This window comes from Chrysochloris asiatica, unplaced genomic scaffold, assembly GCF_000296735.1.
Source record: "Chrysochloris asiatica unplaced genomic scaffold, ChrAsi1.0 scaffold00146, whole genome shotgun sequence".
Lineage (NCBI taxonomy): Eukaryota > Metazoa > Chordata > Mammalia > Afrosoricida > Chrysochloridae > Chrysochloris > Chrysochloris asiatica.
In genome coordinates this window covers 5,803,045-5,821,144 of record NW_006408664.1, presented here as the reverse complement: position 1 = coordinate 5,821,144, position 18,100 = coordinate 5,803,045, and the positions used below count along the sequence as shown (strand labels likewise).

Here is an 18,100-nt window from a genome sequence, read left to right as displayed (position 1 = left end):
TGCTGCTATGAACATTGGTGTGCATATATCTACTTGGGTTATGACTCATATTTCTTGTGGGTAAAATACCAAGTAGAGAAATTGCTGGATCATAAGGTATTCTCTTCCCAACCTTTTGAGGAAGTGTCATGTTGCTTTCCAGAGAGGTTGGACCATTTTGCAGTCCCACCAGCAATGCAGGAGTGTCCCAGTCTCTCCATATCCCCGCCAGCATTTATTGTCCTCTACTTTTTTGATTTTTGCTGTTATTGTTGGTGTGAGATGACAGACATTTCATTGTTGTTTTGATTTGCTTCTCTCTAATGGAGTGCGAGTGTGGCGCTGTGGGTTAATGAGCCAGACTGCAAAGTTGTTTGAACTGCAAGGTCGGCAGTTCAAGCTCACCAGCTGCTCCTCGGAAACCCTACATAGGGTCGCTATGAGTCGGAACCAACTCGATGGCACTTCACAACAACAACAATGGCTAGTGATCATGAACATTTGTTATATGTTTGTTGGCTGCCCGGCCTGCTTATTATTCAATTAGGATCTCAGCTACCACTGGCACTATGGCTGGATCCCTTGTGCAGGGCGCACCCAAGGCACTCAGTTGCAGCAGCCCTGAGGCATGGAACAGCTTCTGTGTCCAACATATTTGCAAACCAAGTATTATAATTACTATTACTTTTGTGTTGGTAAAATGGAATCTATTTTATAGCCCTGGTGAGAGAATGGTTAGGCATTGGGCTGGTAACTGAAAATGACACAGGCACTGACTATAGATAGAATCACACCTTGATTACATATCATTATATGTTTTACTAAGAACAATGAGCAAAATAAACTTCTGCTTCTACTTGAGTGTAAAAGCTAATACATCTTAGTATGTCAATAACTGATAAAGTGCTTGAAATTCAACCATTCTTCAATATTTTCTGATAGCTATAACACAATTATTATTGTTAAATGCCATCAAGTCGGTTCTGATCCATAACAACACTGTATAGGGTTTCCAAGGAACAGCTGGTGAGCTTGAACCACTGATCTTGCAGTTCAAATGGCTTTGCAGTCTGGAGCATTAACCCACAGCACCACACCAGGACTCCTACTATAGTTAGGCTTATAATGTCCCTTGCAAATCTCAACGTGTCTTCCTATCTGTTTAATCTTATTTTATCCTCCCAACCAGAAATATTGACAGTTCAGTTTGTGGAAGAACTTTTCAAAAGAGAGCTCCAGGAAAAGCACGCACTAGGGAACATGAAACAATAAATGAATGAAAAAAGGAATGTTCAAAGTCAAATATTTGAATTGAATCAGGGGAACGTGCTTTTTATAGAGATCCAGAGAAGTCCTGGTATGGCACTGTGGGGTAATGCACTGGACCGCAAGGTCGGTTGGAACTGCAAAATCAGTGATTCAAACTCACCAGCTGCTCCTCAGAAACCCTATACAAGGTCGCTATGAATAGGAACCTACCTATTCTAAATGCAACACTCTTTCTGGTCTCAACAGTCTAGTGCTACAAGGTCAGCGGCTCAAATCCATTGGAAACTCTTAGGGTTCTTTATGAGTTGGAATGGACTCGATGGCACTTAACAATAAGAATGATATCACATCACAATTATTGTGATGATTAAATGTGACAAAATATATAACATGCCTGGGCAAATACTAAACAATGAACTTTAATTCTTTTCTCTGTGTGAAAAATCAATTTTCAATATATGAACTTTTAGATTTCAACTTTTCTTTAAATAGAGCTCATCCATAGTAACATTTTTCTTGTCTAAATTACACCACCTTAAAGGATTGCCATGGAGTTGGTTCCACCTCACAGAGACCCTGTTTAAGGGCTTCTAATGACCAGCTAATGGGTTTGAACTGCCAGTGCTTATCCTACAGCACCAAGCTACTGAGACCAGAAAGAGTGATGGAGTTAGAATTCATATTCTCGTCACTATTGTCACACTAGCTACTCCTTGGAAACACTATACAGGGTTGCTCCCTGTGAGTCTAAACTAACTCCATGGCACTTAACAATAACAGAAACAAAGGAGAGTGGGTGTGGACAGTATAAAAAGGATTGTAAAAGACTTTTTTCACTCCCAGTCACCAGTGTTGACAATTCTCTTGATTAAAATGTAGTTAGTCTGATTAATTTTCTACTTGTCTCGGAAAAATTAGGAAATGTTTACTGCTTGGTATTAAGCTTTGATTCACAGAAGCTCATACACATTCTAGAAGTTTTGAGGATTTAAAAGTAGAATAATACTATTGGTATGACTTTTCAAAATTTTGTGACATCTTAATGACCATTTTACAAAACCTTAGAGGAAAAAATTAATAACATCATTTAAATACATTCGTTTTCTAAAGTATATTTATAATTCCCACAGTATCCAATTAGTGCCTAAAATATAGTTGATTATAAATGTATTTTGAAACAATAACTAAAGACAAAATTCTCAATCCTGAAAAAAAAAATTTGTGTCAAGGAAAAAAAGCACAGTATGACAAGGAATTCCAAGCAAAATGCTCAGTGAATCTTCAAAAATATTTTAAATGAACTTTCCCAGGGAACACAATTAATTTCATTTTTTTTCTTTAGACAGATAACAAACATAATCTAAAGATCTACTTATCTAAATCGCTTATATAAGCTTTTGGAATATAGTTAAGACATGTTCGATGAAACTTAACAATAATTGCACAATCACAAAGTATTACATTTTTATACTCAACAGGGCTAGAATCTGTAAGTTACCCAGCAAGAGTAAAGAGAAATCCTCTGTTTATTAAGAAAAACTCATAAAGAATATTTTAGTTATCTATAGACGCATAATTATATTTTTAAAATGAACAAAAGAAAAGTCTACTAAAATATATTATTTATAAATAAGAAAGCAAATTAGGTCTTATTCATGTTTCTCCAAATAACCATAATTATTTTCAAAGTGATAACAATATAAAAGTTACCAATCTTATCTGTTTGACCTAAGAGGATTAAGAATTCTCTCTTTTTAAAATGTCAACAAGTGATTTTGCTCTAATGGAAGGATGGACAAGTATGAAATGAAAGACTATGAAACCCAATCACATTTAATCATTGTTATGCTTGTTAGTCTTTATTAAAACAAAACAAAACAAAAAATCAAAATTTCAGACTTTCAGACACTGAATTACATGATATGTACAAGAATATACAAAAGTAGAAGGAGAAAAGGTAAATATCTACTACATTAGCACAGCAGGAATTCCGACTGGTTATTCTATCTCAAATTCAAATGTTCACATCCAAGACGCCACAGAGGTAGCTTCCTTTTGTACCTAAAGTGAAAAGAAATGCATGTAAGAGAAAATAATAATATATGGTTCATTTGTGAATTGTCTAATAGCTCTGGTAGTGGTGGTTGTGTGCAACTGAGTTGTTTTTGACTCATAAAGACCCTGTACGTTTTGTCTTTATGGGAACAAAAAGCTCCTCTTTTTTTTCTTTTTTCCCAGCAGAGACACTGGTAGACAAACTGCTGACCTGTGGTTAGCAGCACAACATGTAACCCACTACACCACCTGAGCGCCTTTCTAGCAGCTCTAGGATATTAAGATTCTAACCTGAGACATATATATTGTATGCCCAAAGAAATTAGCTGACATATGCAGCAGATAATATCTATATTTTAAAAGATGAGTAAACGACAAGGTTTAGTGACCAGTCTTATAAAATCTCTGGGGGAGCTAGAGGTTTCCTGGTATTAATTCCTATGTAGATTGAAAATAAAAAGTAACTTCTATTCTGTTTTAATATATAGTGGGGCACTCTGTAGGATCAACACTGTACTGTGACCCACAAGGTTGGCAGTTCAAACCCACCAGCTGCTCTTTGTAAACTTAATACAGGGTCATTATGAGTCGGAACCAACTCAACAGCACTTCACAACAACAAAAATTACTGTAACTTGAAAGTTGGTAATTTATAGGCAACAAGTATGAGAATAATAATAAAAACAGTAAAAATGAGTGGCTTAAGCCTTTATTTAAATTGTGGAATCTGGAAGATTAAACATAATGCTACTATTTTCTCACACAGATTCATTTGTGCCCTGTGTTCATATAAAGTCCACAGCTTAAAAAGATACTCAGTCTCTGACTTAACAGGATAGCCTGAAGAGTTTGGTCCACTCTACTGCTAGGACTTCCTCTTCCTCTGGAGAGACTGTCACACATGTAGTGTCTCTATCTACTTGTTAGGAAGGGATGAGGTCACTGAAGAAATTAGTCATCTCTTGCCCCATCCCCAGCACGTGTGTAGACAGGCTGAATAAAGAAACTACAAAGAGCTGTTTACTTAGGTTGTTCATTTTTAAAAGGATCACAGTCATAGCGTTTCCTTAATTTTTGTGTTCCTAATTAAAATAAGTAGCAACATACCATTAAAACAATAAAGGATAAAATTACTGTCTTTCAGTTACCTTACTGAGCTCCGGAAACAGTTCCTGTATCACAATGTCCAATAATACGTAAGTCAGCTAAAGAATCCCCCAAAAAAAGAAAAAAAAGTTTTAAGGCATTAGACAAAATAACGAAATATGATTAAGAAAAAATTCAGAATAGTAGGTACATCTAAATGGAAAGGCAGAGAATAGAATTCACAGCAGACTATAAAATAAATACCAAAGCAGCTTCACTTCTACTTCATATTAAGTAGAAAATGCTCTGCTTCTTAATATGGGTGAGAGCTACCCATGTGTTCACATGTTGTTGTTGCTGTTGTTAAGTACTGTGGAGTCATGTAGAATTCTATTATTATGCCTCATAACTCATTACATGCTAAATATTTTTATAAAAAATATATTTAAAAAAAAAGCAGAATGCAAAACTATATTTCTTAAGATCTCAATACACGGTGGTGGTGGCTGTGTGTCACTGGGTCAGTTCCAACAACTGAGACAATTCCTTGTATCGGTTTTCTGAGGCTGGGAATCCTTATGGGCACAGAAACTCTCATCTCTCTCCCTAGGAGCGACTGGTAGATTGGAACTACTGACCCACTATATTACCACAGTTCCTTCATTAGAATATTACAAATTGGGCTGCTAACCTCAGGGTCAGCAGTTTGAAACTACCAGGTGTTCCATGGGAGAAAGATAGAGGCTTTCTGCTCCTGTAAAGACTAATAGCCTTGGAAACCCTGCACACAGTCGCTATGAGTCCAAACCGACTCCACGGCACATAACCACCACCACCATAAATATTAAAATGATAACTGTGGTTATTCTATGTTACCTGAATGATAAAATTACTGATTTTCATCCACCTCTACTTTTTTTCATTAATTGTATATTTCAAATTTTCTACATGAGGAGTATACAGCAACTCCTCACTTATCGACATGGTTAGGTTCCAATGACAAATTGTTGTGTGAATATACGAGAACATTCTCCCTGCAGACATGACTTTGATGATGCCCAGGTGGAAGTGGCAGATAGGCCATAGCTAGTCTGCTTCAAGCAGCAGTTTCCACCCTACCCCAACTCCTACATCCTGGGCTCTTCTTCCAGTAACCATTTCCTTGTCTGTCCTTCTGGGGCCTCTTCCCCTCCAGGTATGTTTCCTGGGCAACCCAAACCACCTGTCCCTCTCAGGCCACTAAGGTCTCACAAGGCTGGTCCTCTCAAGCTCTAGTCTCTCCCAGTGCAGAGGCAACTCCCGGGACTATTGCCTCGTGGTTAAGGTGCCTACTGCTCCCCAATACTCTGTTCTCTAGAGCTTTTGAGTGCCTCTCCATGCTACTAAAAGCCCTCTCCAAATTTAAAAAGTTGCTATGGCTGCTACAACAGCCAGCATGGTCACCCCTCTTCCATTTCCTGCACCCTGGTGTGGGTCTCCCCAACACTGGGACCCCAGCCCCTTCTCCTACACTCCAGTTTACCCCTCTGATTAAACTGTCTACAGTCAGCAGGCACCTCACCTCTAGGCAGCTACATCAGAAGCCCCACACCACTTCCAGCCTGGGCTCTTGCACCCCAGGCCCACCTTGTCCTCCTCCTGCATGGTTGGACCTACCCCACTGTGCTCCTCCATGCTGAGCTTCAGCCCACGGAACTGCTCTGGACCCCAACTGAGAATCCCAACTTACTGCAGTTGTTGCTCTAGCAAATCGAGACTGCGTCCACTGTGCAGTTGCTGAGAACTCTGCCAGGGGTCCTTAGCCTGTCTGGTTCAGAGCACTCACTTGTTCCGCTGAAGGCACAATGACCCACCTCTCCAAATGGTGCCGCCCTCAGCACCCACTCACACTGCCCTGGATCCTTCTGCTTTGTCACTTGGGGGAGCAAAGTTGGACTCCCTTATGCATTACCTCCTGCCCTCGCCTCTGGGCACTGACATTAGCCTCTGGATAGATTTTTAACTTGTTGCCAATGCAAAATGTCCCATAGTGATAAAGTTCTTAAATGAGGAGTAGATATACAAGAAAGAGTCAAAAAATATCCACACTCTGATATATTGTCATCCGCCCACATCCACCACTGATGACAAACTCGAGCATGCATTTGAAATGCTTCTGTCGAATAGATGAGTGACAGTAGATTAAGTGGCAAATCATTTGCAAACCAGCCATGATTCTGGCTAGGAAATAATCCTAGACTTGGGTTTCAAAAGTTTGTGCAAGATGGGTACAGAAAAAACTCACAGAAGACCAAAACCAGACACATTTGGACATCTGCCAACAAAATTTGGACTAATATGCAAAGGAAGGTTAAAGTTTATTTTTAAAAAAAACAAAACACTACTGGTGATGAAACATGAATTCATCACTATGAATCTAAGCGTAAACAGCTGAGTATGGATTGGAAACATCCTCAGTCACTGACTAAGAAAAAGTTCCAAAGTCAATCAGCTGGAAAATGGATGCTTACAGTTTTCTGGGATCCTCAAGTGCCAGTATTGGAACATTATCAGGAAAAATGTCCAACAATCAACAGTGCTCATTACAGTGAGATGGTCACTGAAGAGCTGAAGACTAAACTTCAGATGAAATGCTGAGGACTGCAAGATTCCAAGGGCCTTGTAATCTTGCATGACAGTGCAAGTGTGCATACCTCCGCCCACACTTTGACATTCTCCAAAAACTTCATTTTGAGGCATTAAAGATATAGTCCTGATCTTGCTCCATCTGATTTTCACATATTTGGTCCCCTAAAAGCACCCCTTTGAAGATAATAATTCACCTCAGATGAAGAAGTGAAGACAGTAGTGCATTTGTAGCTCTCAGCCTAGTCTAAAACATTTTTTTAATAAGGGAATATGAACGCTTGTTGACAGATGGACAAAGTGTCAAAAAATGATGTATTTGTCTCTACTAAAAGTTGGTTAAAATAAATTTTACAGTCAGAATGCAGATAATTTTTGACTCACACTTTAATATTTATTTTAAATCAAAATAATTCATGTCACATAGTAAAAAGAGTAACATATAAAACACATTTCTATCAGAATGTTTGAGTTACACTATGCTTATTTAGTAATAATAATATACCGGACACCCTACTATGTTAAGTCACACAATCTAGTCAATACTAAGTTACTGACTTAGATGAATTTTACCTGCTTGTTGAGTACTGGCTGCTGTAAGCCATCAAATAGAAGTCGGATGCTTTCATACTTGGCTTCTTTACCAATACACTTGACTATCAGATCTAAAAAAAATGTCACATGTAAAACAAATTTATATTGTAAGATGAATCATCATTAAGTGGATAATAAAGCAAAATCCCCACCATTTCCCAGATATTTTGCAAAAACTATAAATCAGCAAGTCTTAAATCAGTGTTCCTAGAAGATGCTCTTGAAAAAAAGAATTCTATATTCAAAGTGAGAAACAACAGCATCGGAGAGTCTTAATGAACATCGCATACCACAAATTCTGAGAAAATGCTGTAATAAAAAATATATATATTACTAAGTGATACAAAGGTAGTTAGAAAGTAATACATATTTTATTATTCTAATAAGGTAAAACAAAACCCTGAAATGAAGAATGTACATTTGTACAGATCCAAACGTACATACAGATATGCCTGCAAAGATTCACATGAAACTGGAACATGTGGCCACTTCTGTGTATTTGGGTGTAGACGGCTTCTACTTTTTATTCTATATATTTACATGGTATTTGAATATTTTAATATTAAAAAAGCAAAGAAGCTGATGTAATTTTTCAATCTAGTTTTACTTCAATAAATGGGACCACTTTTAAAATGTATTTCTATACTTTCTGCGCAATCACTGTTAACCATATTACTGAAGAATAATCTTGAGAAATGCTACAAGGGTTTAAATACTAATTTACAGTCCAAAGAGTTGAGATTCTTACTGGACTGACAGAGACTAGAAGAACCCCTGAATCTAATGCCCTCTGACACCCTTTTAACCTGGAACTGATGTCACTTCTAGAAGTCACCAGTCAGCCAAATAATAAGATTGTTGTTGTTAAGTGCCACTGAGTCAGTTCTGACTCACAGCGACACTGTATTGAGTTTCCAAATGGTGGGTTTGAACTGCTGACCCTGTGGTTTACAGCCCAGTGCTTATCCTACAGTACCACACCAGGAGTCCAAGTAATAGATTATCCTACAAATTAAACAGTAATATCCATGAAAACGTGCTCCTTTCTACAAACAACTATATGAGACTAAGCGATCAACATTTACACAAAAGCAAAGATCCTCATGCACCAATTTTGGAGTTGAGAGGTTTATTGGTAATATATATACATGTTGCTGTTGTTGTTGTTAAGTGCCATCAAGTTGGTTCCAATTTATAGCAACCCTATATAGGGTTTCCAAGGAGCAGCTGGTGAGTTTGAACTGTTGACCCTATGTTTCATACTGACCTTGCAGTCCAGTGCTTTATCTCAAAGCATCACACCAGGACTTCAATATATGTGTTATGTACACTTAAATAAAAAGGAGCATGGAAACTGGATAGATGGAAATGGGGCAAGCAGGGTAGAAAAGGTAAGAATGCTGACACATTACTGTGATTGTAACCAACGCCACAGAACTATCTGTATATGAATTGCTGAATGGGAATCTAATCTGTGTCGACTTCCACCAAAAACACACTAATATATACATTTACAGTTCATATTAATTTTTGACTGCATAGGTGTCATATATCATTCTTGTTACCAAAAAGGGTTAGTCCTTATTAAAATTTCTCTTCATCATTTACTACCAAGCAAAAAAATAGTGAAGTAAACAAGGTATTCAAAAATTTGTCATTTTCCCCCAACTGTAACCAAACTCTTAAGGTTTCACATGGAAAATTTGTACTTTATGTTTAGTACTATAAGTCTAATACTAATATGCAAAAGCCAAATTCCGTTTCCAAGATATGCTGCCTTTGTGACTCCTGAAATACTCCAAACTACAACAGAATTTCCCAATAGCATAAAGCATAATGGACAAATCTAAGTGATCCTTTCACAGCCTTGTGGCATCATTAACCAAGAGATAAAGAACAGAAGACAAGAGAAAGGAATCTGAGGCATACTCACTATCTAAATTACCAAACGAAACTTATTGCTGTCCAGTCATTCTGACTCACAGTGACTACTCCTGTAAGACAAAGTAGAACTGCTCCATAGGGTTTTTCAAAGTGTTGCATTCATGGTAAAAAAGAACATTTCAAAACTATCTTGAAATACAATGCTGCCCTTGGTAGGATAATATCCATATGCTTACAAGGAAGACCAGTTAATTATAACTAAGTTTACCAGTGTTGAAGAAACTAAAGAATTCTATCGGCTTCTTCAGTGTGAACTTGATCAAACATGCAAGCAAGATGCATTGGTAATTACTGGTGATTAAAATGCAAAAGTCAGAAACAAAGAGTAGGGAATGGTACTTGGAAAATATGGCCTTGGTGATAGAAATGATCCTGAAGATCATATAACAGAATTTTACAAGACACGCAACTTCTTTACTGCAAATACCTTTTTACAACTACATAAGTGGCAACTTATGTAGGAGTCCTGGTGTGGCACTGTGGGTTAATGAGCCAGTCTGCACAGCCATTTGAACTGCAAGGTCAGCAGTTCAAGCTCACCAGCTGCTCCTTGGAAACCCTATACAGGGTCATTATGGGTCGAAATCGACTCGATGGCACTTAACAACTTAACAACAAAGTGGCAACTAAAATGAGGACCTCACCAAATGGAATACACAAGAATCAAATAGGCAACAAATGTGGAATAAACCACCAATTTCATATGCAAGTTCAGGCTACAGTTAAAAAAAATTAAAACAAGTCCCCAAACACCAAAATGGATGCCAGAATAGAAACATGCTCTTAAGAGTAGAGTAGCTAAAGTGACTGGAAGAAATGATGAAGTAAAAAGGTCAAACAGAAAACTTCAAAGGGAAGCTCAAGAAGACACAGTGGTTAGCAGTTGAGTGCTGATCTACAACATCACACCAGGACTCCCAGATTCAGGGAAAGACTGATGCCAAGACACATGGAGCTATTCAAGGAATGGGAGAACTACAGGTGCTGAAAGGAGACAAGGACCTTTCTCCAGAGCCAGTGCTCTCAGTTCTGAATTCTAACCTCCTAAACTGTAAGAGAATACTGTTTGTTAAAGCCATCCACTTGTGGTATTTCTGCTATAGCTACCATAGATAACTAGGATAGCAGAGAATACCAGAAGAATAGATGGAAGTTGTCAGGGATTTTACTTGGATCCACAATTGATGCTCATGAAATCAGCAGTCAAGAAATCAAATGGCATATGGCATTATGCAAATCTGCTGTGCAAGAAGATATCCTTAAAATATTAAAGAGCCAAGATGTCACTTTGAGGACTAAGGGGCACCTGACCCAAATCAAGGTGTTTCAATAGCCTCATGTGCGTGTGAAAGCGCGACAATGAGTAAGGAAGACTGTGGAAGAATTGATGCCTTTAAATTATGGTGTTGGAGAAGAATAGTGAAAGTACCATGTCAGAAGAACAAACAAATCTGTTTCAGAAGTACAACCAGAACGCTTCTCAGAATTGAGGATGGTGAGACTGCCCGTGTACTTTGGACACGTTATCAGGAGGGACCAGTTCCTGAAAGGACATCATGCTTGATAAAGTAGAGGGTCAGTGAAACAGCGGAAGATCCCCAATAAGATGGATTGACACAGTGGCTGCAACAAAGGGTTCAAACCTAACGACGACTGGGAGGATGGCCAAGACCGAGTGGTGTTTTGTTCTGCTGTGCCTACTGCTGCTGGTTGCTGTGTGCCGTGGAGCCGGTTCCGACTCATAGCGACCCTGTACAGGGTTTCCGAGGCTGTAAATCTTCACGGGAGCAGAAAGCCTTATCTTTCTCCCGTGGAACAGCTGGTAGTTTCGAACTGCCGATCTTGAGGTTCACAGACCGATTTGTAACCAGAGCTCCTTTCTGCTGTGCCTTGGATTACTGTAACTGGAACCAACCTGCTAGCACCTAACAACAACAAGGATCTTTATAGATACCGATTGCCACATCTTTTATGTTGGTAGTGACCACTAGGTTTAAACTACCAATCTTTTGGTTAGCAATTAACCACTGTACTACCAAGGCTCCTACTAGCTAAGTTGCTGTGTGCTGCTGAGTCAGTTCAGACTCACGGCAATCCTATCTAGGATTTCTGAGGAGCAGTTGGTGGTTAGCAGTCCAGTGCTTAACCTACAGCACCACGCCAGAACACCACTAGCTAGCTAAGTTACTCCTTCCTAAACAGAAATCTTATAGTCGTTGTGATTGAAACACAAAGCTGTGAATGCCTCAGAAATATAATGCATTACTACAATTCACTTGTTTTCTGTGTGGTCCCTTACTATTACGATTGAGACTGTTGAAATACCATATATGTTACAAAACAGCTAAAAATATTTGACTTTATATATAGAAAAATTACTAAAAAATAGCTTATGTTCACTTTTACTTTCAAACCAGGGATTTAACAATAATTACCTTCACACAGACTACTGTCTTCAATGGATGAATCTGTGGCTAATTCTTAAATGTTAAAAAATTCTAGGTACATAGTTTCAGTGGACACCAATGTCAACTGGCATCACATAGTCCATAGAGACAATGCTCTACATCCTAATTTGTGATAAGTGACTGGGGTCTTAGAAGCTTATGGGTGGCCATCTAAGGTGCAGTTACTGTTATATCCCTGTCTGAAGTAAGAAGAGTGAGTAAAATTGAAGAAGGAACATGGAAACATTTAGTTCAGTGGACTGAAATACCATGCAAACATAAGTCTCTATAATCCTGAGATCAGAACTACATGATGCCTGACTACCATTATCAGTCCTCAAGGGACTGCATTAAGCAGTCTTGGATAGAGAGAGAAAATGTGGAACAAAACTCAAAATTATGAGAGACTAAGTTTACTGGTGGTACTCTCGAGACTATGACTCTTAGTCACCCTTCAGGTCTCTAACCAAACATACCTGTGGGTCAATTTTCTGCCAAACAACAGGCATGTTTGTTTATAAGGGGAACGATAACACTAGTGAGGTCTGCACACCTTAGAATAATCAACCAAGTGAGACCAAAAGGCAGCATTTACCCAAGGACAAGGTCCAGAAGGGTTAGGAACCAGGGAGGAAGTGGGATAAACGATGTTACACTGAGGGTATTGTAAACAATGAGACGAAAGGAAATGTATATGAACTGCTGAATGTAAGTAAGACCCATAATCTGCTCTGTAAACCTTCACCCAATTCATAATAGAATGTTAAAAAAGAAAAATCAAAAGAATTTTCTGTCTGGCGTTCTCTCTTAAGCCATCTTCTCTTATCACTGCATACCTTGTTTCTGGGCATGATTATCCAGTTGCACATGATTTCATCATCTCTATCCTGTACCACCTTTCCTCTAAGACTCAAACTTTGAGATCTAATTGCTTACTAGACATTTCCTCATAATTCATGGGCGCTCCTAATTTATAGCCACTTCACACTAAACTCAAAATCCTCTGCTTTGATGCCTTGACATTTTTCCTTGTAGTTTCTAGTTCAGTAAGAGGTTGCTATTGTTATGTGCCACTCAGTCAGTCCGACTTATAATGAACCTGTCTGACAGAGTTGAATTGTCCCATGGATTTCTTAGGGTGGGTTTTTTTATGAGGACAGATCATCAAATCTCTTCTCTCGTGGAGCCACTTATTCAGTTTGAATCACTGACCTATCAGTTAGCAGCAATGCTTAGTCATTGAACCAACAGGACATTTTTCACGTAACATCCCAAGTCTACTTCCTTTACAAGAGAAGGACCAGTATTTCTCCTCTGTGATACCTGTAAAGCTTAAACATGCCCTAGTATTATGTGTAAATTTTGTCTGCCTACCTGTCTTCCCTGCTAGACTGGGATACTCAGTACATTTTTATGTCCCTTGAGCTCTACAGAATACCTGGCACAGGGAAAGAGCAGTCATTTGGAAGGAATAATGAAGTCTGATCTTTCAGTTCTACACCAGTAGTGCAGCTCTCCTTATGGTATAATGGGCAGCAGGATTACAAGTGCCCCAGAGACGCCTCACACTTTGATCAGTCTGACTTTAAGTTACTGTTCAAACACTCTGGCTAGCATGTATGGAAAAACACCTTGTCTTGCAATTCTTAGTGCTAGTATCATAAAAAAAAAAGTATTATTTCACTTAAGAGTGAAATGATCCTTATGACTATTTTAAAAATGAAAACTTAGAATAAAAACTAGCTTCAGTGATTAATTTACACTGTGACCTCAAAGGAGTGTTATATTATATAAACGTAAGTTACTTCATGAATATTACACCTGGAATGTAATTCATCATTTCTTCAAAACTCTGCTTTGCTTGTTTTTGCTTGTCTTGGAGAGAGCGAGGTTGAGTATTTTCACAGAATACAGCATCTAAAAACGAGACAAAAGGAAATATCTGCTGAAATTTTCAACTATTTATACACAAAGTAGTTCCTCATAATAGAAATACTAATAAACCAAAGGGAGTGAGGAGAAGACTTTTTAGACTTTTAGATCCAGTTAAGATAATTAAAAGTGCTTATAACATGAATCAAACACATGAGAAAATACAAACCTCTGAGAAGTGTTATAAGTGAGACCAAACGGTGTTCCTGAAATAACTGTTCTAGTTTACACTGAAGAAAGTAGTCAGTGTACATTTCCAGGGTGTTTTTGAAGAGGATTCGAGTTCCCATTAGGAAATGATGAAGCCAGTCAGGAACTTGGAAAACCACTCGTCCTGAGAAGTATTACAAGAAATAGCTCATTTTTAAGATAATGTTTAACATTTCCCAATACAAAAACAGTCCCACAAATGACAATGGCCAGTATTTTATTTGTAAACACCAGTAATGTTAATATACTTAAGACCAACTGTATTAAATTCTTATAAAAGAAGTACCTTCAATTAAGGAAAAATGGTTTTGAAGGGGCAATACTCAAGAGCATCAATTTGCATTACAGAAGAAATACAACAGAAGACTGAAAAATGGGTTTTAACTGAAAACACGTAGATCTTACCTACATACATCAGGTAATCATAGACTCCTTCTACAGTCATCATTTCCATAAAATAATTCTGATTTTGCTTTCTCTCTGTAGTCTCAGCTCGGTTTGCATTATTTTTGAACAGGTCATTGAAAAGCTAAAGTAAAAGTTGAAATAATAATGAGACATACTTTATTACACCTACTGGTGAGAACCACGAAAGCGACTGTGAAAAAAAAGCAATTTAAACCTTGTCTAACCTAAACAGAATAACAGGTAGGTTAAGATCTGCTTCAAAAATTATACAAAAAATACATATTCTCTCAGAATAGTACTTAAAAGCATGCATTCATTTTACACAAGACACATAAGACACACTTTACACAAGACATGATCCATAAAGGAACTCTCCAGTTTTATTTGAACACCAAAACACGTATGTGAAAGTATCTTATTGCTGTTATTGTTAGGGGCTGTTGAGTTGGTTCTGATACATAGTGACCCTGTGCACAACAGAACAAACCACTTCCCAGTCCTGAAACACCCTTACACTTGTTATATTTAGGCCCACTGTTGGTGCTTCTGTGCCAATCCATCTCACTGGGGATCATCCACATTTTTGCTGACCCTTCACTTTATCAAGTATAATGTCCTTTTCCAGGGACTTACTCCTCTTGATAACATGTACAAAGAACGAGAGACACGTCTTGGCTCCCTCACCTCTATAAAACATTCTGGCTGTACTGGCAGTTTATGTGGTTCTTTCAGTATTTTTCTTCACCGTTGATTCTTTTCCAGTCTTCTTTATTCACTGCCCAACTTTTACATGCATATGAGGCTACTGAATATGTCATAATTTTGGTCAGGGGCATTTTAGTCCTCAAAGTGACATCTTTGCTCTTTAACACTTTAAAGAGATCTTTTGCAGCTTATTTGCCAAATGCTTTATGTCATTCAATTTCTTGATTGCTGCTTTCGGAGTATTGATTGTGAATCCAACAAAATGAAATCTTTGACAATTTCAATCTGTTCTCTGTTTATCATGTTATTTATTGGTCCAGTTGTAAGGATTTTTGTTTTCTTTATGTTGAGGTGCAATGCTTCATCAGTAAGTATTCTAAATTCTCTCAGAAGCAAAGGTGTGTCATCTGCATATTGCAAGTTGTTAATGACTCTTCCTCCCTACTTCATAGCCCTCTTTTGAATCCAGGTTGAACTTCTGGGAGCTCACCATGTACTGCTGCAACCATCTTTGGATTATCTTCAGTCAAACTGAACTTGTATGTGATATTAATGATACTGTTAGATGATTTCTACATTCTGCTGGATTACCTTTCTCTGAAATAGGTACAAACATGGATCTCTTCCAATCTGTTGGCTGGGTAGCTGTCTTCCAAATTTCTTGGCAAAGAAAAGTGAGAACCTCCAGCACTGTTTGCTGAAATATTTTAGTTGGTAGTCTATCAATTCCTGGTATTCCATCAATGCCTTCAGTGCAGCCTGGATTTCTTCTTTCAATACTGTTGGCTCTTGATCATATACTACCTCTTGACAAGGTATAATGACTATGTGTATTCCTTCCATCTTTTTTTTTTTTTTTTTTTTAAGTTTTTATTGTGAATTGAGTAAAAGTTTACAGGGCAGATCATCAGTTTTACTTTCAACAAATCATACACCTTGTTTCACTACAATGATTATAATACCCTCCATATAACATCAGTTAACAGTATTTCTCTATACTCATTTTAGTTCCTTTTTTTTTTTTTTTTAAACGCTCAGGCATATATAATAATTTACACTACCAAAGAACACATTCTGCAAGTCTGCCTCCTGGCCACCAGCTGTCAGCCCCTCTCTTCCCATGAATCTAGAGTCTTCAGCTGCTCCCTGTCTCCATGTCCCCATTTCTGGTGTCGCTGCTTCTCTGGATAAAGTCTCCCATTCTGCTTGTGTTCTTTTCCCTTGATGGTCCTTCCATCTTCTTTTGATGCTTCCTCCATCATTATTTTGCTCATAGAATCTTTCTATATTGCTTGGACTGAATTTTTTTCTTGAGTCATTTCAACTTGAGAAATGCTATGTTTTTCTCTTTTGGTTTCCTAACTCCAGATCTTTGCACATTTCACTGTAATACTATACTTTGTCTTTTTGAGCTGCACTTTGATATTTTCGGTTTAGCTCTTTTACTTCATTATTTCTTCCAATCGCTTTAGCTTCTCTATGCTCAAGAGCAAATTTCAGGGTCTCGTCTAACATCTATTTTTACTTTCTTTCTTTTATGTATTTTTAATGACCTTTTGTTTTTTTCATGTATTATGTTCTTGATGTCATCCCTCAACTCTCCTGGTCTTCAGTCATTAGTGTCTAATGTATCAAATCTCTTCTTGAGAAGGTCTCTAAATTTAGGTAGAATGTATTCCAGGTCTTTGGCTTGTGTGTGTTCTTGCTTTAATTTTCTCCAGCTTCAGACTGAATTTGCATATGAGCAATTGATGGTTTGTTCCACAGCCTGCCCTTGACATTGTTTTGGCTAATGATACTGATCCTCTCCATCATCTCTTACCAGAGATATACAAAATTTGATTCCTGTGCAGTCCATCTGGTGAGGTCCACATGTGTATAGTCACCTTTTATGATGTTGGAAAAGGTGTTTCCATTGAATAAGCTGTTGGTCTTGCAAAATTCTATCATGTGATCTTTAGTATTATTTTTATCACCAAGGCCATATTTTAAAACTACTGATCCCTCCTCTTTGTTTCTAACTTTCATATTCCAATTATCAATATATCTCGTAACTATCAATGCATCTTGATAGCATGTTTGATCAATTTCAGACTGAAGAAGTTGGAAGAATTCAATTTCATCATTGTTGGCTTTAGTGGTCAGTGCATACATTTGAATAATAGTGGTATTAACTGGTCTTCCTTATAGATATCATCCTATCACAAACAGCATTGCACTGCAAGAAATATCTTGAAATATACTCTTTTTGACAATGAACGCAATGCCATTTCTCTTCAATTTGTAGTTCCTTGCATAGTAAATCATGATTATCTAATTCAAAATGATTAACATCTATCTTTTTCAGCTCATTAATGCCTATAATATCAATCTTTATGTATTCCATTTCATTTTTATGACTTCCAATATTCCAAGATTCATACTTCATACAATTCGCATTCCAACTATTAATGAATGTTTGCAGCTGTTTCTCTACATTTTGAGTTGTGCCTCATCAGCAAATGAAGGTCCCAAAATTTTTGCTCCATCCATGTCATTAAGGTCAACTGTACTTTGAGGAGGCAGGTCTTGCCATTTGTATTTTGAATGCCTCCCAACCTGAGGAAGCTTATCTTCCAGCACTGTATCAGACAGTGCTTTCAAGTGGTCTGCCTCTCCTTCTTCCTAGTCTGTCTTAGTCTAGAAGCTCCGCTGAAACCTGTTCATCAAGGGTGCCAATGCCAGTATTTAAAGTATCAGTGGCAGAGTTTCTAGTCTCACAGTGACGCACAGGCCACCACAATATTACAAACTGATAGACAAATGGTGGGTAATTATCTTAATGGTAGTAAAATTTGAAATTATTA

The 18,100-nt window shown here is 37.8% G+C and overlaps 1 protein-coding gene across 2 annotated transcripts in view; it reads right to left on the bottom strand.

Annotated features, from left to right (window-relative positions):
• Window positions 1-3,270: 3,270 nt before the first annotated feature.
• Window positions 3,271-18,100, bottom strand: part of SNX14 (sorting nexin 14) — a 121,688-nt gene continuing 106,858 nt past the window's right edge. For both annotated transcript variants that reach the window (XM_006870644.1, XM_006870645.1), the window contains 6 exons: window positions 14,547-14,670; window positions 14,101-14,265; window positions 13,821-13,916; window positions 7,588-7,679; window positions 4,452-4,508; window positions 3,271-3,309 (listed from right to left, as the gene is read on the bottom strand). In XM_006870644.1, the coding sequence (XP_006870706.1) occupies window positions 3,271-3,309; window positions 4,452-4,508; window positions 7,588-7,679; window positions 13,821-13,916; window positions 14,101-14,265; window positions 14,547-14,670 (573 nt within the window). The remainder of the gene's footprint in view (window positions 3,310-4,451; window positions 4,509-7,587; window positions 7,680-13,820; window positions 13,917-14,100; window positions 14,266-14,546; window positions 14,671-18,100) is intronic.